At 44.5% G+C, this 22,610-nt stretch overlaps 1 protein-coding gene across 2 annotated transcripts in view; it reads left to right on the forward strand.

Moving 5' to 3' along the window:
- Positions 1–22,610, forward strand: part of LOC111966740 (pleckstrin homology domain-containing family G member 5) — a 110,262-nt gene that overhangs the window by 79,901 nt on the left and 7,751 nt on the right. For both annotated transcript variants that reach the window (XM_023991640.2, XM_023991641.2), the window contains 12 exons: positions 707–848; positions 1,660–1,759; positions 2,304–2,364; positions 2,771–2,862; positions 3,149–3,285; positions 5,302–5,495; positions 16,294–16,485; positions 17,571–17,741; positions 18,801–18,896; positions 19,056–19,367; positions 19,670–19,957; positions 20,146–20,265. In XM_023991640.2, the coding sequence (XP_023847408.1) occupies positions 707–848; positions 1,660–1,759; positions 2,304–2,364; positions 2,771–2,862; positions 3,149–3,285; positions 5,302–5,495; positions 16,294–16,485; positions 17,571–17,741; positions 18,801–18,896; positions 19,056–19,367; positions 19,670–19,957; positions 20,146–20,265 (1,905 nt within the window). The remainder of the gene's footprint in view (positions 1–706; positions 849–1,659; positions 1,760–2,303; positions 2,365–2,770; positions 2,863–3,148; positions 3,286–5,301; positions 5,496–16,293; positions 16,486–17,570; positions 17,742–18,800; positions 18,897–19,055; positions 19,368–19,669; positions 19,958–20,145; positions 20,266–22,610) is intronic.

Below are 22,610 nucleotides of genomic sequence, written 5' to 3' on the forward strand. Positions count from 1 at the left end.
CTTCCCCATTTCAGATTGTCAATGATGTGTACGCAGAGGAACTTGAAGCTTTTCACCTTCTCCACTGCGTCCCTGTGGATGGGGGCGTGCTCCCTCTGCTGTCTCCTAATGTTCACAATTAGCTCCTTTGTTTTGTTGACACGGGAGAGGTTGTTTTCCTGGCACAACTCCGCCAGGGCCCTTATCTGTAACCTGTAGTCTCGTCATTTTTGGTAATCAGGCTTACCACTGTTGTTGTCTGCAAACTTGATTATTGAGTTGGAGGCGTGTGTGGCAATGCAGTCATGGGTGAACAGGGAGCACAGGAGAGGGCTGCGCACATACCCTTGTGGGGCCCCTGTGTTGAGGATCAGCGAGGTGTTGCCTACCTTCACCACCTGGGGGCGACATGTCAGGAAGTGTAGAACCCAATTGTACAGGGCAGTGTTCAGACCCAGGGCCGAGCTTAATGATGAGTTTGGAGGGAACTAGGGTGTTGAAGGCTGAGCTGTAGTCAATGAACAGCATTCCTACATAGGGATTTCTCTTGTCCAGATGGGACAGGGCAGTGTGATGGCGATTGCGTCATCTGTGGATCTGTTGGGGTGGATTGCAAGTTGCAGTGGGTTGTGTCTGGTTCGCGGGACTACTCTATACCTGAGCCCGACTACTGACCAGGTAGATTGGTACATCCGCTGTACTGACCCTCACACCCATCTCTCCCCAGGTGTGCCACCACTCGGACTGCCAGGACCTGAACAACAAGAGCCCACTTCATCTGTGTGAGTCATGTGACTCCCGCTGCCACCTGGAAGACACAGACAACATGCACTTTGACCGACACCCCCGCTTTGACCTGCAACCCCAAGGTACACAACACTACCCAGTACCAACCACAACAACAGCTTCACACCCAGACTTCCTCCCCACTAGTTTGTATACATTTAGTGCCCAATCCTACACTCAGGTCAGGTCATATGACAGGTCAAGTTTTAACTCCCAGAGCAACGCTTGCGTCAACTTTTTAGTCAAAGAAATGGATTCCCTTCGACCATACGGGCGGCAGGTAGCCTATCGAGCTTTGGGTCAGTAACAGAAAGGTTTCTTGTTTGAATCTCCATGCTGACAAGGTGAAAAATCTCTCTATCCCCTTGAGCAAGCCACCTCACCCTAATTGCTCCATTGTTGCTGGTGATAATAGCAGGGTGTCTCAGTGAGTTGAGATATGCAAAAAACACATTTCCAATTCACACGTGTATTAATACACACTTGTACATGTGTGAAATGGAACAAATAATGTATAAGCACCCACCAAATTATTATTATTATATGCATGAAAATTAACACTAGCACATCTTCCTGTTCCACCACTGACTTCCCTCCAGCCATGATTTTTATCTTAAACTGGGGTTCATAACCTTAAGATATGAGACTGTCTGTCATGCAATTACGCCTTCTAGGCTCATTGAACTGTTGTTAGTCGTGACAGCTAGACTGACTCATTCTTTCTGCGTCATCCATCGTGACTGTCTTCCACATTTAGAAGAGTTGATAAACTTTTTGAATTTCCTGTTAACATTTTGTCATGCTAGATTAATCTGGAAGTACCTGTGTTATTAAGGAAAGTTTTATTAAAGAATATTATTAATTATCTAATATTCTGTGTAACCCCCGTGTAAGGTTCCATCCTGGCCCGGAACGTGTCGACGCGCTCATGTCCCCCCCCCACCAGCCCCCCCTCTGACCTGGAGGAGGAGGACGAAGGGGCCAACAACCAAGGGTATGTCAATCCTCGTTATGCGAAAATGTATTACATCTGTCTGTCTGCATGGCGCTTGTCACTTCGGTTTAAAATACAAAATGTAAACTAGATCAGCGAGGAGTGTCCTCTTTGACTGCACTGCTCTATTTATATACAATAGTTGTAGTTATGCTTCAGTTAGTGTTGACCTGTTGTTCCATAGATCAGGGATCATCAACTATATTCAGCCACGGGATTATATTGTCTTGAGCGGATGGTCAGGGGGCCGGAACATATTTACAAAAAAATTGTAGACTAGAATTTACTTCATGAAGCCCAAACAGATATAATGTTTGACTAAAGCATAGTCATTTCAAACCTTGCTTACATTTGTATACGTTCACATATATCTATATTTTATACCTGGGAATACTTTAGAACTTGATTTCCAAAATTAAAATCCCTTGGAGCTGATTTGCTGAGAGAACTAGTGGGACATATTTGGCCCACGGGCCACCAGTTGGTGAACCCTGCCATAGATGTTCGATTACACTATGTGCATATGATATTATTTTTCTTTCAGGGAGCGTAAAACTGGGGGTCTGAAGTTGGTGAAGAAGAAACCACGGCGACGGCACACAGATGTGAGTATTGATACAGCCAGGTAGGGGTGTGACACACGCCCCTTAAGAAACCACATCTTTCCACCTTAGACTTGACCCAATACTATTAGGAACTATGTTGGTTAGAACATACCTGTCTTATTGTATGTGGTGGAAAATTAGATTGTATGATGATCACAGTGCCAACATGACTACAGTCTTCAAGCTGTTAAGTTATACCACTGAAAATGTCAGCCATTATCAGCAGGGACCCAGGTAGGGAGTGATATATAATGGTCTCCAATGGTCCGTCCCTGAGTGTTCCTGGCCAGTCAGCCTGCCTGGTAAAGGGCCTCCCTGTGGATCTAATGAGAGAGAAATCACTACAGGAGCTCTGGCCTTCTCATTTTTACTGCCATTATCTTCTGTTGTCTGTCGCCCCCTGCAGGACCCCAGCAAGGAGTGCTTCAGCCTCAAGTTTGATCTGAACCTGGACATTGACACAGAGATCGTCCCCGCTGTGAAAAAGAAGACCCTGAGGTGAGTTAGGAGAATTGGTAGTGGGCTGAATAAATAGGGATGATTGTGACCGATTTGTGTCTTTTCTATTTAAGGTCTGGTCTGATTTTGTCCGAGGCATGGGACAAAGTCATAGTATATAATAATGTTCCATTTGATTATTTGGATAGGACCCACTGCATTAGCGTTGCATAAACATATGGTGTGAATGGTCTCTGTTGACTCGCAGTCCTGTGCTTACATAACTGTATTGCGTGAATGGTCTGTGTTAATTCTGTTCTCTGTCCTGTGTGTTCCTCTATACCAGGGAGGTGGTGGGCCCAGTGTTTGAGCGTAAAGGTATTGAGTTATCCCGGGTAGATCTGTTCCTAGACCAGTCCAACACTCCACTGTCCCTCAACTTTGAGGCCTACCGCTTCGGGGGCCACTATCTCAAGGTCAAAGGTAAGAGTCAACTGCATCAGAGGACCAGTCAGCATCCACCAGAACATCACATCTTATTTTGTTTTCCTTAAGCTTCACAATTAATAGAATAAAATAACTCTGTGGAAGTATGGGTGTTTGATTCTAAGCCAACCAAGGTGTACAATGTGTTTCAACTTTTGATTACTACCCTGCACTGAAAACTACATTTTAAGGGTTGACAAAATATGAAACAAAAACCAATCTAATGAATTTGCCTTTATTAGAGAGTATTTGGCTTCTCTTTGTACCCCCTAGCATAAACAATGCCTGGGTGAGACAGATGGCAGAGCCTCAGTTTCCTGTCTCTCCCTTGATTCAGAGGAAACTGGACAGAGTCCTCCATCTTGGATCCCTGCAGGAGACTATGGCCTTTTCTCATTTAGGAAAAAGTCTGACCTCCAGCCTCTCTCCTCTGTCCTCTCTCCTCCCTGACCCTCAAACCCATAAGGGGTTTAGTGGTCGAGGAGAAGTCAATTCGTTGACAGGCGAACGGAAGAGTGTTCTCCCCTTCTCGACAGCCTACTTTCATTGAGGATAGTCATGTGTGTCTTATCTGAGTCCCTCGCGGAAGAGTATTGAAATCTGCCCCCCTTTGAATCAGCTTTTGCTTTGTCAGAGGAGAAAAGCATGCACACATTTAAAAACAATATACTACTTATCGTTTCATATATAAAATGTCTTGCACAACTAACTTCATTTGTTTTCATCACTTTACACATTTGTTTTGGGATCAACCCCTGTAAACGTTATTTGCCTGGTAAGGCACGAGTAGAAAAGGAGTCTGATTTCATACAATCACCTTTTCGTTCACTTTCCCTCTCCACGACGCCTCTCCTTGATTTACCTTTGCCCTTTTTCAAAAGGAGGTGAGAGAGGACACAGGAGTTGAGCAAATCCAATTGAGAAAAGGCCTATATCTGTAGCAGCAGCCTTTGGATCAAAGACCCATACACGGGTTCGCTGAGAACGTCGCGAAAAACAACACGCACGCTTCAATGGGCCAGATGGCCGTGTGTTGTGATTCTGGATGGCCAGATAGCTAGCAACAATGACATGAAGCTGCTATGTGGAGAATCGTAAGTGGCTTGTTTCAGTTAGTTCTATCTTGTTCTTAATGTCTTGTTTCGGTGTGTTTTAACTGATGTCACATCTATGCTAATATGGCTAAATTCACTAGCTAGCTAACCAGCTGTTACAATGTATTTGAAAGACAACAAGTGCTCATTGTGCAACTTTATTTATGTTTTCAATAAACTTTGGAGATAAAATATATTTTACATGTTAACAATCTAAGCCACCGAGTCTGTTCGCCCCATAGTTGCGCACGCATCGGTTTTGTTGCTAAACAACCAACCCCTCTCTATAGATGGCAGCCCATTCATTTAGATGTCCTGTGCTAGGATAAATAAGGTTTGCATCATAACGTTAGGTGTTCTGCTATTCTTTCAAATCTCCACCCTCGTCACCTCACCGGTCTCCCTAATAGTCTAGACTGGAAGGTCTAGTCAGTTGTACAACCGAATGTATTCAACTGAATTGTGTAATTCCACATTTAACCCAACCCTTCTGAATCAGAGAGGTGCGGGGGGCTGTCTTAATCGACATCCGCGTCATTGGCACCTGGGGAACAGTGCCTTGCTCGGGCAAACCAACAGATTTTTACGTTGTCAGCTCGGGGATTCTATCCAGCAACCTTTCGGTTACTGGCCCAATGTTCCTTCCCTCCAGGTTAGCAACGTATCCAATGCAATCTGCAGCTATTAAGCCAATCTTAAAAGCTAGCCTTGTAGTATAATATTTTCACAATCTAATGTTTAAAAGGGATTTAAGACTGTCCACTAGAGATCCTGTTTTGGTGCCTGAGGAGAGAGAACTTAAACAGGAAGCTAGTCCTGAAATAAATAAATGTTGATGCACTTCTCTATTACACCTACCTATCTTCAATAAGAGAATTATAACACACTAAGCTAACCCTCCATGTTGGTTCCTCCTCAGCGCGGCCAGGTGATGAGCTGAAGGTGGAGCAGGGAGTGAAGGACCTGCGCTCGCTCAGTCTGCCCAATATGAAACCCTCCTCTGGGGGTCAGAGCCCCTACATCCTCACTGTGGGCAGCGAGAGGGTGGAGCACGGCTCTCTGGGACGCAAGGAGAGCAACGTTGACCTACTGGTCAGTGCAGCCTCTACTAAAGTATGTATTCACTCACACACTGCAACCGATGTACATCAAATCTCTCTCTCTCACACACAACATGGGTCCATATACAGTATCACACATACAGTATACACACAGAGTTCAGGTGGGCCTTGAACAAATGAAGGAAAGGAGGGGTGCTCAACAACAATGACAAAAATCATGAGAAGGGCTTACCAAGAAAAACTTCCAAAATGACTAATTCAAGGAGTTGGAGCACTCAAAAAAAAAAAGCAGAGTGATTTATTTTAGGTCACTTTAGTTCGTTGTCCAGGATCTGAACAGGTGACAGATGTTACCACTACAGGAGCTCAGTATAAGCACACTTAAACTTTACATCCTATCTGACTTATACACACCTACTACTGGTTGTGACTAGATGGAGTACAGCTACTACCGGTTGTGTCTTTTTGTAGCAGGTTAGGAGTGCATTTTTGCTAACCCTTTTCAGAGCCTTAACCTAATTATCCTAACCTGTTACATTAATTCTCCTAACTACCCCCTCATCTCTTAAATATCTTGAAACTGTAGATGCCATTTTCTACCTCTTTCCATAATCTAACCCTTTATCACATGATGCCTTTATGAAGTGGATCATTTTATGAAGTGGATGATAATCCAGTCATTATCATAACCTCATTTTTCATTACCTTGCTATCTTTCATCCCATTGGAACACTTAAACTCTGCTTTCCTCATATCCCTTGTGCTGTGCCAGCCACCTCTATGGCCTTCAAGCCCTGCTGGGTAGGCTGGTGGCCTACAAGAAGAGGCACTGCCATTAGCTGCTTATTCTGGCTGACAGGAAGAACCAGGTAGGGTTCACTTTGGCCTGGAGGAGAGGTGCTGAGAGAAGGAGTCTGCTGGACCAGGGGGAACTGGCACCCTGCTTCACCCTGTGTTAATAGACCGTGAGAGAGGCTAGAATCATAAGGTTTAGTGTCTGTCTCATTCTGGACTGCAGTTATTCTCCGACTGACTAAAACCTACATTCTGAGATGTAATTTAGTCAACTTTGCTGGAAGAAAAAAAGATTGTGAGATTGTCCATTGCCTTCTCAGTATAATCTCGGAACCCAGAAAAAAGTTTGGCGTGCCAGCAAGTCAATTTGTGTTAAGTCTGTCATGAGCGACTACTTTCAGTATGAAAACAGCATGCTTTTTTTGTGCCATACTCTTTCGCTGCCTGTGCACATTGCTTTGAAAGATTGGTAACTGTCTTGTGTGGACTAGCCCTCTCCGCTTACAGATTGAAAAACAAGTCAATGGGTGTGAACTGTGGAGATCCCTGCAGGCAAGTCTAGACCCACTCAGTACTCACACACTCAGGTGAGACAGGGTAGCATTGCATGCACTGAAAACGTGTGACGTCATTGCGGCCGTGCTGCTGTGCTAGGCAACGGGGTAGAGCCTGGGAGGATACCTGAGGTTGCTGTAATTTAGGGATTTCAGTGTCTGTCTGTCTGCGGGTCGGTAAGTCATCAGCTTTCGACATTAAACATGTCTGTCTGATTTAGTCAGGAGTTTGGTCGTACTGTTCCTCTCCAATCCTGTCTTTGTTTAGTTTGAGCAGTCTCATTCAGTCAAAGACAAGCAGTAAATGCAGTAAATGCATGATATACAAAACCCCTTCAGAAAAAAGAAAGAAAAAAAGCCTGTATCAGCTCACTCAAACTTGGACACTGTTTATATTCATACACAGAGAGCAGCCATTCTCATTATGCCCTCAAGGAGGCGATAAAGAGCAAAGTAAAGGTACACACTTTAAAGAACTGCCCCAATAAATTACACAATGTACATGGGACAATGTTAAAATTCCAATAGCTCTAAATTCCAAGGACTTAACCTCAAACCAACTATACATTTTAGAAATTCCTTTAAAAAATATTGAAAGCGTTTAATGAGAACTAAAAGGTGTGCAACATGAAAATATTGTCTCATTTACATTATGTAATTTATTGACGGTCCCTAGGTTATCCAAAGTCAAACCAACTTTCCCACAGTTGCACACCAGACAGCTGAAGCTAAGTGGCTAAGTAATTTGGCTAACTCTTCACACCTGCAAACACACACACTTAGTAATGTAGTCTGATTACTTGTTCTGGAGGCAGCTCTGCTGAGTGGTCACTAGCTGGCACAGCCACAGTCAACCTTAATGCCTAAACCTAACCTTGAATTAATGCAAATATAAATTTTTACAATGTTGCCAATTTTGACTTTGCAGCTGGCCCATCTAGCAGACATTTCTCAGTTCTGCCTCAAGGACAAGACTCATCCAAATAAACGCAACCTTCTCAAGAGGCATTAGAAGACAAAAATGAATATTACCAATTGAAGACATCTATAGCAGGATAAATCAATGTTAGTTTACATAGCTGGCCATGAATGTTGCATTTTACTTCATGGGTTGGTTATGGAAGCGTATACTTCATATAATATAATTAGGCTATCTTGACATAAAACCAAAACGGAGTCTGTCAGATGTCTAGTCATTCCAATTAATTTAATACCCCTTGGTCTTCAAGAATAGGACTTTGAAATATAGTATTGTGGAGTAGCTTCAATGTTATTTATCCTATCACAGCCATTAAACTCTAACTGTTTTAAAGTCATCATTGGCCTCATGGTGAAATCCCTGAGCGGTTTCCTTCCTCTTCGGCAACTGAGTTTGGAAGGACACCTGTATCTTTGTAGTGACTAGGTGTATTGATACACTATCCAAAGTGTAATTAATAACTTCAGGGATGTTTCTGCTACATTCCAACAGGTCAAATTTAAGGGGTTACGCTCAGATAAAAATGCTGGTAAGAGTTTGACCAAAGGCTAAATTACTACATGCGTAATTAAGCGTGTCCAATAGTTGGGCTTTCATGTACTGGCTTTGGGATTGGCTAGTCACTGTGTAGGCCTACAGTGTGTAACTTTTGAATAATCCCATTTGTCGAGAATCGAAACAGTTGGTCTCGAGTCACATGGTTTACAATGAGTACTTCAAACAGAATGCTGTAGACAGATGGGGATCATGTGATTTACAATAGCTAGATCACATCTATAAAAGTGATCTTTGAACCTTTTAGAAGGCCTTTGTGTAATATGCACCGTTTGGTTGCCATGGAAAACAACACAACATTGTCCAAGCACATTACCAGGATAGCCAAAGATTCACCTGGTCAGAATGAAACAGCATTTGACAGCTAGACAGAATCATTTCAACGCCTTGTCCCTGTGAACTGATCGGACCTCGGGTTAGAAAGATTATTATTCAAAAATTCTCCCCAAAATAATATCTGTATCCCATAAGTATTTTATTAGGTGAATAAAAATGTGATATAACAAACCCCTCTACCAATGACTGTTGTGAAATGCAATGGTGCACACATTTTTTAAAAGAGAAGAGCAGTACAGTAGAGCACAGATGGAAATGTAATTTATGGAAGAAGAAGACTTAAGAAGAAGACTCAAGGAAATCCTCCACATCCTCCCACATGTCCGTTCTTGTCTGTCTTATTCCGTGAGAGGACTCACTTATCTAACAGTCTCAGATTACCCCCATTCCCGTCAGTCGGTCACTCTGTAGACTACGTGCTAACATGGGCTCACCATGATATAACCAGTAGAATCTCTATACACGCACCAAGTCAACCAGGGCTTGTGTTTCACCCAGGTTTATAGTAGATGGTCTTATGATGGTCTAGCCTAGAGTTATCTGCTGGCATCTGTGGAACTTGAGTGTTGGGAGGGAGGGGGAAGACCGTTGTGTAAGGACAGGTAGGTAAACAGGAAGACTGATGGCGAGATTATTGGAGCTATTGAATAGCCTGGATGGTTCAAGGAACTATACCCTCTTCTTTTAGAGGATGTGACATAGATGTGACACATGAGCACTCCATTTACATTTTACATTTGAGTCATTTAGCAGACTCTCATTTTACATTTGAGTCATTTAGCAGACTCTCATTTTACATTTGAGTCATTTAGCAGACTCTCATTTTACATTTGAGTCATTTAGCAGACTCTCATTTTACATTTGAGTTGTTTAGCAGATGCTCGTTTAGCAGACGCTCCCCAAGCCGACTAGGTGAAATATCTGTTGATGTGCCCAAGAGCAAGGCACTTATTCCTAATTGCTTCCAAGTCGCTCTGGATAAGAGCGTCTGCTAAATGACTCAAATATAGTTATACATGCATTAAGCCTATGTAGTTATAATGTGCGTTTGGTTATATAAACTGGTAGCTTACGTTAGTGTCCTGTTTATTAATTCTTTGGTAATGGTAGCAGGAAGTAGTTTTGTGAAAACAGTTTTTCGTCATTTATTTTTCCTTGTTTAAATGCTGTCTTTCCCCCCGCTAAGCACAGTGTTCACATGCATGTCTTTCCCCTAGACTACAGTTGTAATTGTTCTGCTTAGCCGGGGTTAACAAAACTAACAGATCATTAATTTAAGGCCATCAAATCTCTGAGTGAAATACACAATGAGGACAATCAGCAATTTGCGCAATAGTCATTTGAATGACAATGGAGAATGGGGAGTAGTCACATGCATTTTACTTGCTTGATTACGTTTGACCTGCACTCACGTGCCTATTTATTGAAACGACTAGCCATTCACACATCTCAGGTTAGTTAAGATGAAATACAGACCGCCTCGCAACAATAGAAGTACAAATTGAAATTGTTATACTTTGATAGACAACTCCACTATGAAAATGCTACATTTTGTTAGATTTATATTTCATTGGTCTTGGATCCCAAGTGGCGCAGTGGTCTAAGACACTGCATCTCAGTGCTAGAGGCGTCACTACAGACAACCTGGTTAGAATTCAGACTGTATCACAACCGGCCGTGATTGGGAGTCCCATAGGACGGCGCACAATTGGCCCAGCGTCGTTCGAGTTTGGCCGGTGTAGGCCGTCATTTGTAAATAAGAATTTGTTCTTAACTGACTTGCCTAGTTAAATAATTAAATAAATAAATATGAGATGCTGAAATATACAGGCTGTAGTGTAGATTTGGTGTACATTGGTGATTCAACCAATTACTATACAGCAGTGTCATTTAAATATTGCAATGCTGAACCATATTCTGTTGAACCGCATGCTGTTTATCCATCTATCCCTACCTGACATATTTATTTATTATTTAACCTTTATTTTAATCAAGTGTGTTTCTCGAAAACAGTTTGTTTATCCAGCATGAAAGGGGATTTTTGTGTGTACTTGGTGGTGTTTATGTTTAAAATAGGCCTACCGTTGTGTGGTTGAGTATGCAGGCCCAGGTGGGCACAAATGTCTGCTGTTTACGGCCTATCAGGGTTCGGAGCTCAGGTGTGACTAGGCGTGGCTGGGAGCCAGTTGAACTGCTGCAGGAGAGGTAGTTGTGTGTTTCAATGTGTTAGACTGAGACAGTAAAGTGTGTTTAGGTGTGGAGGCTTGAGGAGAGAAGGGAGGACACAGCTTTTTTATGATCCCAGTGTGATTGTCAGGCATTACTGCTCTGGTGACAGACAGAAGAAGCAGCTACAACTCTCCTCCACCTCAGTACTTCACTGTGCTTTGCACTCCCTGTCTCTGTGGACTTTGGTTGGGTTCTTCCTCTTTTTTCTAGCTGTTATGTTTTTCGGATCTCATAGACTTTTGGATTTAGGATCTTCCTAATTTAAGTTCGTCATTTTTACTTTTGTATGACTGGTTTTGCATCTATTCTTAAGTGAGGATTGAGAATGGTGCGGTTTAATCGCCTCTCGTCCTGGCGTAGCTGGGACCTACTGCATGTGGAGTGTATTCCTGAATCAGCCCCCCTCCAGAGCCCAACAACAACACAATGTCAGGTGAAACAGACAGAACCACTGGGTCTCTGTTCCTCTGTGGCTGCAGTATTTAAGTTGATATTAGATAAGGAAATGCCATTGTAATGTATGCCATCTTGAATGTAATGCCTAGGCAATGATTGCAGGATTCTCAATCTGTAACCTTAGCCATGGTGGAGATTATCTGATTTATTTATCTCTTGGTCCTGTGCATGGTGGAAAACCCCAGCCAGGTAGTGTGTGTGTAGTGGAAACAGTGGAGACGCCAGTCATGCTGGTGGGCCTCTTGTGATGGCACATTTGGGATCCAGTGCCAGGTAGCCTAGCAGTTAAGAGCGTTGGGCCAGTAACCGAAAGGTCTCTGGCTCGAATCCCTGAGCCGACTAGGTGAAAACTCTCTCTGTGCCCTTGAACAAGGCACTTAACCCTAATTGCACCTGTAAGTTGCTCTGGATAAGAGCGTCTGCTAAATTACTAAAATGTAAATGAATCCCACGCTGACCATTAACCAGTGATATCTGGGTTAGCAGGGGATAAGGACTATCCTATTGTGTTAATGGACGATTCATCTTCTTCCCTCTATCTCAGTAGTTCTTTGTTTCACCATGGCGCTAACTGGCTGTAGAATTAGGAGCAGGTTTTTGGAGCAAGGCCACTGGCCCTGTGGTATGTTGACCATGATGGGGGTTTGCACTGCATTCCCAGCCAATGGAACGTGACATGGTCTTGTGTGTCGGTGCACATACGTGTGTTTGCGTGTGTGTGATTGCCTTTTTTCCTGTCTTTGAGTGCGTGTGTCACAGTGGGTGGCCATGAAGGTTAACGTCACACTTTTTGCATCGTTGATCAGACAGCCCGATCAAGGGTCCTCTTATCGGTGAATAACAACAGAACTGATAGGCCAGTAGTGTGGTGCGGGGGGGTGCGGGGGGGGGGGGGGGGGGGGTTGCTGCTACGGCATTACCGCTTAGCTACTTTCAATACTTTCCTCCATTCAGGCCTCTCTGGGGTTTTTTTTCAAACCAAGGTTAAAACCACAAAGGGCTGTGATAAGATGAGGAAGGAGCCAACTGGACACAAGACTTTATGTCATTAACCTGCTTGGAGCTGACAACTACTCAGGGCCACCAATTTCCCTAGTTCCCAGACCTGTCAATGGTGTTGTAGGTCAGGGTCCTCTCTGTTATTAATGGAAGGTGACAGATAGGTCTGCACAGAGGCCAGGTGAAACTCAATAAAGTTTAGAGAGGGCTGGTCAGATATACAGGGCTGCACAGAAAAGTAGGTCAAATGGTTTTAACTAAACATCATAGGTTAGAGTGGGCTGGTTAGTTAGGTGTTGAATGCTGCTCTTTTGAACAGACTTCTGTAATATCTGCTGTTTTTATAAGTAGAGTATCATTACAAATATGTCATTAAAATAGCCCATTGAGAAATATATGAGATCAATGCTAAAATAAGTACATTAACCCCAGTTGATTAGATATGACCTGAATTTGATGGTGTGTAGTTGTGCTGCCACGTCTTGTGGAAAGGGGTGTTTGCGTAGTCATATCTGTGAGGAATATCTAAGCATACTAAAGAAATGTGTTAAAACAGGTCAGTACTGGTCATTTCTTACCTTGTTACAGTCAACCAGGAAAGCTTTGTGGAAAGTTTTGTGTCCACAAGCAAACAAAAACAGAATTGATTGAGAAAACATAGGCCTAATGGGTTGGGCAACTTGGGTTCAAACCACAATAGAGCAACACTTTGTGGTTGTGTCACTGCGGTAAAGGCCTAACTGACGTTCTCACCAGTAATATTTGCTTTTGTTAGCTCACTCATTGCCTATTTTTCTCCTCCTGGAGACATTACAAAATCAATTTGTCTATACGTGACAATTAGCTTTGCTCCCAAGAGGCACAACTGTCCTTGTAAGTATGTTTGTATATGCCTGGTATAGGCGTCACATTAGTGACAGCCTGAATACATGTATGTTCTGTGTTAGAGTATCAGTTTCATTTACAATCAGGGAGCGGAATTGGAGGCATGCCAGATTTTAAATGACATAAAGCTGTCAGTCAGTTTGGAAAGAGATTCAGTGGTTTAAAAGAAAAGGGAAAAGCAGTGAAGGGAGAGGGGGTGTGTGTCTGTGGGGGATTCAGAACAGTCAGAACAAGGAAAGTGGACGTCAGAGGCAGCGACTAAACAAAGGGTGAGTTACTATGAACAGTTGGCATGTCCTCTGCAGCACCAGGATGCCTGCTCTTTTCTGTTGGAGCCCTGCAAGCTGTTGCTCTGGCCACACCCCTTTCTATGCAGATCACACACAGACACTCACTCACTTTTCCTGTAGCCCCGCCTCGTCTTCCTTTCCTCCTCAACACAATGGGGCAGACAGGATCCTCCAGGTTGCTATGACTCCAGGACAGTGGCTGTGTGAAATTCTAGGCAGGCAGCAGACTCAATCAGCACAGCAGGCTTCACCTCTGAGTTAGGACAGCGGGACAGGCAGGACTACCACGGAGTACACAGAGACAGAGTTCAAAGACGAGACCTGGGGTGGTGCTCATGGTGTATTCATGGAGATAAGAAGGATACAATAACTTCTCTATCAGACATACAAAGCTGGACTCTTTCAACTTGAGCAAGACCTCTTATCTCAGGTCATAACTGGACTTCAGAAGCACTTTTTTTGAGGAACAACCTTTCATTGTTCCAGCTGTCGCTCTTCGGGGCTTTCCTCTCTTAGTCTGAGGGCTCTGGCACGAGTGTATCGTGAATGTATGCGTAAGAGAAGGAGAGGTTGAACTTGAGAGAACACAGCAGCTGGGTCCAGTATGGACTGCAAAATCTAACTAACAGAAGGATTAGGATGGTTTTTCAGATCTTTGACATGCCGCTGGCTTTAATGGTGAGTACTCTACTGCTTCCATTGTGTGTGAAGCTTTGGGGAGCCTTTCCCCTACTATATCTGGGTGATCAATCTGCAGTGTAAGAGAGAGTTTTACATCCCAGTTTAGACAGTAAGTCTTGAAGGCAGTAGAGGCATTAGGCTACTTGTATTTGGGTTGGTTGGGATAGTGCCAGGACTTTGATTTGTTTTGTAATGTTCTGCAAATGACTGATACTATGTTAGGTTTTAGTTTTGGTTAAATGTTCGTTGTCATACTACTCTAAAACCCATGTCACTAAATCAGAGTCACATTTTTCGCCCCTACCATGCTCTGTGTATCTGTTGCCAGAGCATTCCTGAGCCAAGGTAATCGGAATTCAGCCCCTCTAGTCCAGCCCAATGAGCTGCTGTCAATGGCAGAGAGTCGTGTGTGTCTTCTCTCTCTCTTTCTCTCTCTCTGTCTCTCTCTCTGTCTCTCTCTCTCCACTTCCTGCACCTGTGTCCTTGTCCTCTTGGCCCGAGATCCCCCTGGTCAGAGCTGGATGAGGGGCCTCGCTGTTTGCCCCACTGAAGCGATTATATCTAAATATAGTGGATGGGAAATTTAGCTTGGGATATTTGGTCCTTTCCCCTTCGATTTTCATCCCACTTGAATACTAAAACAGAGGAGGAAAACTATCCACCATATGGAGTGAAGTAATATTTCTTTGGACAGAAGGAAAAGATTGTAGGCGCGTCGTAGTACAACGATTGGTCTAAATGTTTGCTTCTGCATGAAAGCTTTTAAAGAATCCCGAAAGGTAATACATTTGGAACAGTATTGTTTATAGATGGGCATGTTTGTGTCTGCGGAGAGAGAGAGGGAGTGGTTTACTATTGCTTCTCTCTGTCTGACAGTTTGTTTAGAGACCATTGCTCAATGCTTACCGACCTCTTGTGTGTACATTCTCACTGTGGGTCTTATCCTGTAGGCCCGTGAGGGAACTCAGCCGGGGTCTCAACTTACTAATGAGAGTTAGAATAGTAGTTGGGTTGTGCATCAGCAGTCACTTAATTAGCCCATGTCAGCTAAATTATTTTAGATTGGTAAGTTAGTCTAGCAGCCGGCTATTTAAACTTGTAGTAAGCATGGTCGAATTACCGACCATGCTTACTGATGATCAATGGGGTGGGGCCCATCAGTTGTAAAACTGATCATGTTTCTCACCGCCCCCATGGCAAAATGTGTAGAATTGCAGGAAATTAACTCTAAAACATTTTTTTTCTCTTTGCTGTCACAAGGGGGGCTACTAAAATGGTTTGCACGCAAGGTCAAGGGTGGGGGGGCCCAAAGGCTGCACATTTTGGGTTTTGCCATAGCACTACTATAGTGCTAGGGGGAAAAAACAAAATTGCACCCCCTTGGGGTCCCGAGGACAGAGTTTGGGAAACGCTGCTCTTCTGTGTAATGACCTAAACAGGGGTCAATGGCCCAGCGACTCCCTAGTCCCCACTAGCACATTACTCTGCACTGTCACACTGTCTCTCTCTGATGGCAAAAACAACTGCTTCCTCAGATACTGAGGCCTGAGAAGGCCCATGTTTGTTTGGTTTGCACGGCGGCCGGTGCTCGTAGAGTGGATTGAGATTGCTTGTCTTTAAGACTCACAGGGCGGCAGCAGGGCTTGCTTGATGACAGGGTAACGATAGTAATGAAACGATGGAGTGGAGTGACTCTAGCCGATCTGTCTGTCTGTCCGTCCTGCCATGTTCCCTCTGTGATTTAAGGAGTGTTCCGTCTCAGGAAGTGGCATTCCTTTCCTCTCATCCTGTATGTTGTCTGAACGGCAGTTCGGATGGCTTTAACAGCTCTCCTGATGACGATGTCATCCCTCACTTCAAAAATCCCCTTTGATTGCCTGTTTATTCTCCTCTGTGTATTTCTGATCTTTTTCAACTTCTGTCGTGTCTCTTTCCATATCTGCCTGACGACTCACTATTATCTCCAAGTGATGTCCTCACCTAAACGCTTTCAATCTTATTTACCTTTTATTACCTCTGTCTGTTTCTCTCTCCCTTTGGTGGTGACTCCATATGAACACTGGTCTCTCCTCTCTCTCCTGGTTCTTGCAGGGTCAGGCGCGTCGCAGGAAAAACATGACAGAGTTCCTTGGGGACGCCAGCATCCCGTCTCCGGACTCCTTGGCCGGGCTGAGCGGCTCTCTGCCAGGCGTAGGACCTGGACCAGACAGCTGGAAGAACCGTGCAGCCAGCCGCTTCTCTGGCTTCTTCAGCTCCAACGCTGTAGCAGGAGCTTTTGGAAAGGTGATGGGAAAGGCCTGGTCTGGGCCATCAGGGGGGAAACCCAGCCACTAGTAGAGGGAGGGGCTTGGTGGTGGGGGGGTTAGTGTGTGCGCAATCGTGTGTGTGTGTGGTGCAGGGGTCGAAGGCCATTTCCACTCAGCTCCCAGTGAGATCACTTCCCTTCTCTTCAAAGCCTCCGAGTTGGCTCGCACAGCAACTTTCCACTAAACAAATATGCTTAGTAGCTGTGGTGGAAGTGGCCTGGAAGAACGAAGGTTTAACAAAGGTGTTCCATGTTAGACAAAATTCTATTCAGGTCCCTACCATGATGATGATGATGATAATAATACAATAAGACACAAGGATCTGAAATGGCAATAATCATTAGCCTTTATTGCCTAACAAAGCACACAGTCACACACACGCTAACGCACACAGACACCCCCCTCTCCCCCCCCCACACACACGTACATTGTCTCCACTCCCCTGAGGTCATATCCTGCACTGTAGCAGATGTCAGAGGGAGACGGTGTCTGTCACTCACCTGTCAGCTACCAGATCATCTCTATTCATCTTGTCAGGGCAGTGTAGGGTAGGGGCGGATCAGAGACCTGGCCCCTCTCCTCCACAAAGCAGGGGTGAATCAGGGCATCCTGTACCCCCTTCAGGGGACAGGTCCCTTAAGCACAGTTGGCACACCCCCTCCTTCCCACTCCACTAGCCTCCTTCCCCCTCCACCCACCTCCTCTATTGTCCAACTGATCTCAATGCACAGAGCTCATTTTCATAAGTACATGAGGCTGGTCTGTGTCCTGGCAGAACAATCGGCTGAATAGCTGTTAACAGATTTAAGAATTCAGTGGACTCGGGAGGGTTATGCTAATGCAGGATTTCAAGCCTGTTTACATTTTGCTTTAGGAGTGTAATAAGCTCTATTTTAATATTGTAAAGGACAGGAAAATGCACTGTTCCTGCCTCTCCCCTTCCTATAGTAATACTGATTTAATCTAAATGTGCTCTACATGTGAAGGACTTTCTAGTGAAGCAGGAAGAATAATATTGTCCAGGCTCTGTTTGTTTACATCTGTTTGCGTCCATTCTATCAGGAGGTGGACCGCATGGAGCAGCTCCAGAATAAGCTGCAGTCGTACACTCTTTTTGGCCTTCCCAAGGTTCCTCCTCAGCTGTCCTTCCACCAGGACTCCTGGGAAGAGGAAGAAGAGGAGACAAGCTTTGCCCTGGAGGACAGCTGGACGCAGCTACTGGACAACCCTGAGGTATGGTAACAAGAACACGCACACACATGAATACAGGCACTGACCAAAACACACTCCACTGACACAACCACACATGCTTGTACCAGTCAAAAGTTTGGAGACACCTACTCATTCAAGGGGTTTTCTTTATTTTATTTTTGATGTCTTCACTCTTATTATACAATGTAGAAAATAGTAAAATATTTTCTACTTTGTAGAATAAGAGTGAAGACATCAAAAATAAAATGTATGGATTATTAGTCAGTCACACCAATTTAATCAGTGTTTTAGCGCTTTCTAGAATGGTATAATTTTTACATACTCTTGTTTGTGGGCAAACTTGTAACAGTAAAGCTGTTATGTCATGAGCTGGATGATATAGAAAAAAATACATATCGTGCTAAATTAACTGAATTATTTCCCTCACGATTAATTGAATGATAAGTTTATAACATTGATGTGCACTACAGTTCTTTTTTTTTTTACCTATCTTTTAAATTACTACTGCTTTGATTGGTGTAGCCATCAATTGTCCCATTAACAATAACCCATATTAACAAACCTATTTCATTTCAAATGTCACACTTTTTATTGTTTGTCAATAATAATGAACTGTGACCGTATACATACAGACATATCAATAGACAGCCACAACACAGGACAACAGTGCTGAGCGATTCATCAGAATGGAGCTTTTTTCCTGGTTGTTAAACAACTAATTGACGGATGTCGTTTCAATTACTTGAATTCCATTTAGTTCGTTTTTTTTGTGAGCCCAACGCACCGTTTCTTCAGAGAAATCAAATAATTCACGAGAGAAATCAAGTCAAGAACTTTGTGTGAAACTGGGCTGAAGGGAGTTGTAGTTTTCATTAAGCAAAGTGAATGTGTTGTGTTCACATCAGAGTTGGGGTCACTTCCATTTCAATGCCAGTCAATTTGTGAAGTACACAAATTCCAATGCTTTTCAATTAGGAAAATGTGGAATTGGGTTTATTTTCTGAATTAAATGGAATTTAAATTGAATTGACCTGGTTCACAAACATATGAGGCCATTATCTAATGTGTGTGTGTTTCTAGACTTTGACCAGACGCCAGTTCCATCAGCAAGAGGCCATCTGGGAGCTTCTGCACACTGAGGCCACCTACATCAAGAAACTACGAGTCATCACTGATGTAAGTACACTTTAGACAAGATTGTCTATATTCCCACACTCTATATCAGGTCCTAAGTAATCACTTGAGTTCATCTCAATTAGATGTCCTATTTGTTAGGCATATGAGTGCTTTATCTAGATGTCCCATACTGACAACTTTCCTCCTCTCTTCCTGTAGTTGTTCCTGTGTGGGCTGTTGAACCTGCAGGAGAGTGGTCTGCTGACAGAGGTGGAGCCAATGCGTCTCTTCAGTAACATCCAGGACATCGTGCGTCTACACACTGCCCTTTGGAGCCAGGTGATGCTGCCCGCCCTGGAGATTGCTCGGCAGGCCAGGACCCTTCTCAACCCTGTTGACCTCCACCATGGCTTCAGGACCTTTGGCTCCCGTTTCAAGCCCTATATCCGTTACTGCATGGAGGAAGAGGCCAGCCTGGAGTACATGAGATCACTACACAGGGACAACGAGCTTTTCAGGATCTACGTCACGGTGAGTCTGTCGGTATTCCCTATCTCTCTGTTTATAGTGACAGTGTAAAGTTAAACAACTGCCTACCAAAGACTATTTGCTCCTCTCAACATGTATCTCACTAACACAGCACAGTCAACCAATTTCAAACACCAGTAGTACATTCTACCTGCCACTTTTCAGTACTGTTCAGTAAGTTCCTAGCCACAATTTCTTTAAGCTTCAACTCTTGATCTAACGCCTGGTGTGTCTCTCTCTCTCGCTCTCTTTCTATTTCACACACACACACACACACACACACACACACACACACACACACACAGTGGGCTGAGACTCATAAGCAGTGTAACCGGCTGAAGCTGGCTGACATGCTGGCCAAGCCCCACCAGAGACTCACCAAGTACCCCCTACTGCTGAAGGCTGTCCTCAAGAAGACTGACGACTCATCATCCCGCGATGCCGTCAGCAGCATGGTGGCGTGTGTGGAGGGCTTCATCAACAGTGTGGACTCTCAGATGCGTCAGCGGGAGGAGCGGCAAAAGCTAGCCACCATCTCTGGACGCATTGACTCCTACGAAGCAGTGGAGGGGAGCAGCGAGGAGGTGGAGAAGGTGAGCACACACCGTACTCAGGGCTGGTTTCCTGAGTATAATGCTGCAAGTCTACTGCTAGACTAAAAGCACGTTCAATTGAGAATCTCTATTGAATGTGAATTTTAGTCCAGGTTGAAGTTGTGCTGCATTTTGCTACAAGAGGCTTGTATTTCTGCTTGGTGTATAACCCTTCTCTCTCTCCTCAGATCCTGCGTGAGTTTAACTGCTTTGACCTGATGGCTCCTATGAGAGGCACATCACCAGAGGAGACCAGACAGCTCCATCTAGAGGGGGCACTGCGCATGAAGGAGGGCAAAGATAGCAGGGTAAGAGACTGGCTGGGCTGCTTATAATTGCTTTTAACACATTAGAACTGCTTTTAACTTATCCTAACTGGTTATAACTGCTTAACTGCTTTTAACTCATAACTGTTGCAGGCTGAGAACTACCCAACACTGTGTTTTAAGTTGTGGAAGAATATTTCAATGACCAGGGTGATTGGGGAGCAAATTATTTGATTTCGCCTAGTTCAAATCAAATCAAATCAAATTGTATTAGTCACATACACATGGTTAGCAGATGTTAATGCGAGTGTAGCGAAATGCTTGTGCTTCTAGTTCCGACAATGCAGTAATAACCAACAAGTAATCTAACCTAACAATTCCACAACTACTACCTTACACACACACACAAGTGTAAAGGGATAAAGAATATGTACATAAAGATATATGAATGAGTGGTGGTACAGAACGGCATGGCAGATGCAGTAGATGGTTATAGAGTACGGTATATAACATATGAGATGAGTACTGTAGGTATGTAAACATAAAGTGGCATAGTTTAAAGTGGCTAGTGGTACATGTATTACATAAAGATGGCAAGATGCAGTAGATGATATGAATACAGTATATACATATGAGATGGGTAATGTAGGGTATGTAACATTATATAAGTGGCATTGTTTAAAGTGGCTAGTGGTACATTTTTACATAATTTCCATCAATTCCCATTTTTAAAGTGGCGGAGTTGAGTCAGTATTTGGCAGCGGCGCTAAATGTTAGTGGTGGCTGTTTAACAGTCTGATGGCCTTGAGATAGAAGCTGTTTTTCAGTCTCTCGGTCCCTGCTTTGATGCACCTGTACTGACCTCGCCTTCTGGATGATAGCGGGGTGAACAGGCAGTGGCTTGGGTGGTTGTTGTCCTGATGATCTTTATGGCCTTCCTGTGACATCGGGTGGTGTAGGTGTCCTGGAGGGCAGGGTGTTTGCCCCTGGTGATGCGTTGTGCAGACCTCACTACCCTCTGGAGAGCCTTACGGTTGTGGGCGGAGCAGTTGCCGTACCAGGCGGTGATACAGCCCGACAGGATGCTCTCGATTGTGCATCTGTAGAAGTTGTGAGTGCTTTTGGTGACAAGCCGAATTTCTTAGCCTCCTGAGGTTGAAGAAGGCGCTGCTGCGCCTTCTTCACAACCGCTGTCTGTGTGGGTGGACCAATTCAGTTTGTCCGTGATGTGTACACCGAGGAACTTAAAACTTTCCACCTTCTCCACTACTGACCGTCGATGTGGATAGGGGGTGCTCCCTCTGCTGTTTCCTGAAGTCCACAATCATCTCCTTTGTTTTGTTGACGTTGAGTGTGGAGGTTATTTTCCTGACACCCACTCCGAGGGCCCTCACCTCCTCCCTGTAGGCCGTCTCGTCGTTGTGGTAATCAAGCCTACCACTGTAGTGTCATCCGCAAACTTGATGATTGAGTTGGAGGCGTGCATGGCCACGCAGTCGTGGGTGAACAGGGAGTACAGGAGAGGCTCAGAACGCACCCTTGTGGGCCCCAGTGTTGAGGATCACGGGGTGGAGATGTTGTTACCTACCCTCACCACCTGGGGGCGGCCCGTCAGGAAGTCCAGGACCCAGTTGCACAGGGCGGGGTCGAGACCAGGGTCTCGAGCTTGATGACGAGTTTGGAGGGTACTATGGTGTTAAATGCTGAGCTGTAATCGATGAAACAGCATTCTCACATGGGTATTCCTCTTGTCCAGATGGGTAGGGCAGTGTGCAAGTGTGGTTGCGATTGCGTCGTCTGTGGACCTATTGGGTCGGTAAGCAAATTGGAGGGGTCTAGGGTGTCGGTAGTGGAGGTGATATGGTCCGTACTAGTCTCTCAAAGCACTTCATGATGACGGAAGTGAGTGCTACGGGGCGGGTAGTCGTTTAGCTCAGTTACCTTAGCTTTCTTGGAACAGGAACAATGGTGGCCCTCTTGAAGCATGTGGAACAGCAGACTGGGATAAGGATTGATTGAATATGTCCGTAAACACACCAGCCAGCTGGTCTGCGCATGCTCTGAGGACGCGGCTGGAATGCCGTCTGGGCCTGCAGCCTTGCGAGGGTTAACACGTTTAAATGTTTTACTCACCTCGGCTGCAGTGAAGGAGAGCCCGCAGGTTTTGGTGGGGCCGTGTCAGTGGCACTGTATTGTCCTCAAAGCGGGCAAAAAAGTTGTTTAGCCTGTCTGGGAGCAAGACATCCTGGTCCGCGACGGGGCTGGTTTTCTTTTTGTAATCCGTGATTGACTGTAGACCTGCCACATCCTCTGTGTCTGAGCTGTTGAATTGCGACTCGATTTTGTCTCTGTACTGGGACTTAGCTGTTTGATTGCCTTGCGGAAGA

Source organism: Salvelinus sp. IW2-2015, linkage group LG7 (genome assembly GCF_002910315.2).
Source record: "Salvelinus sp. IW2-2015 linkage group LG7, ASM291031v2, whole genome shotgun sequence".
Classification (NCBI taxonomy): domain Eukaryota; kingdom Metazoa; phylum Chordata; class Actinopteri; order Salmoniformes; family Salmonidae; genus Salvelinus; species Salvelinus sp. IW2-2015.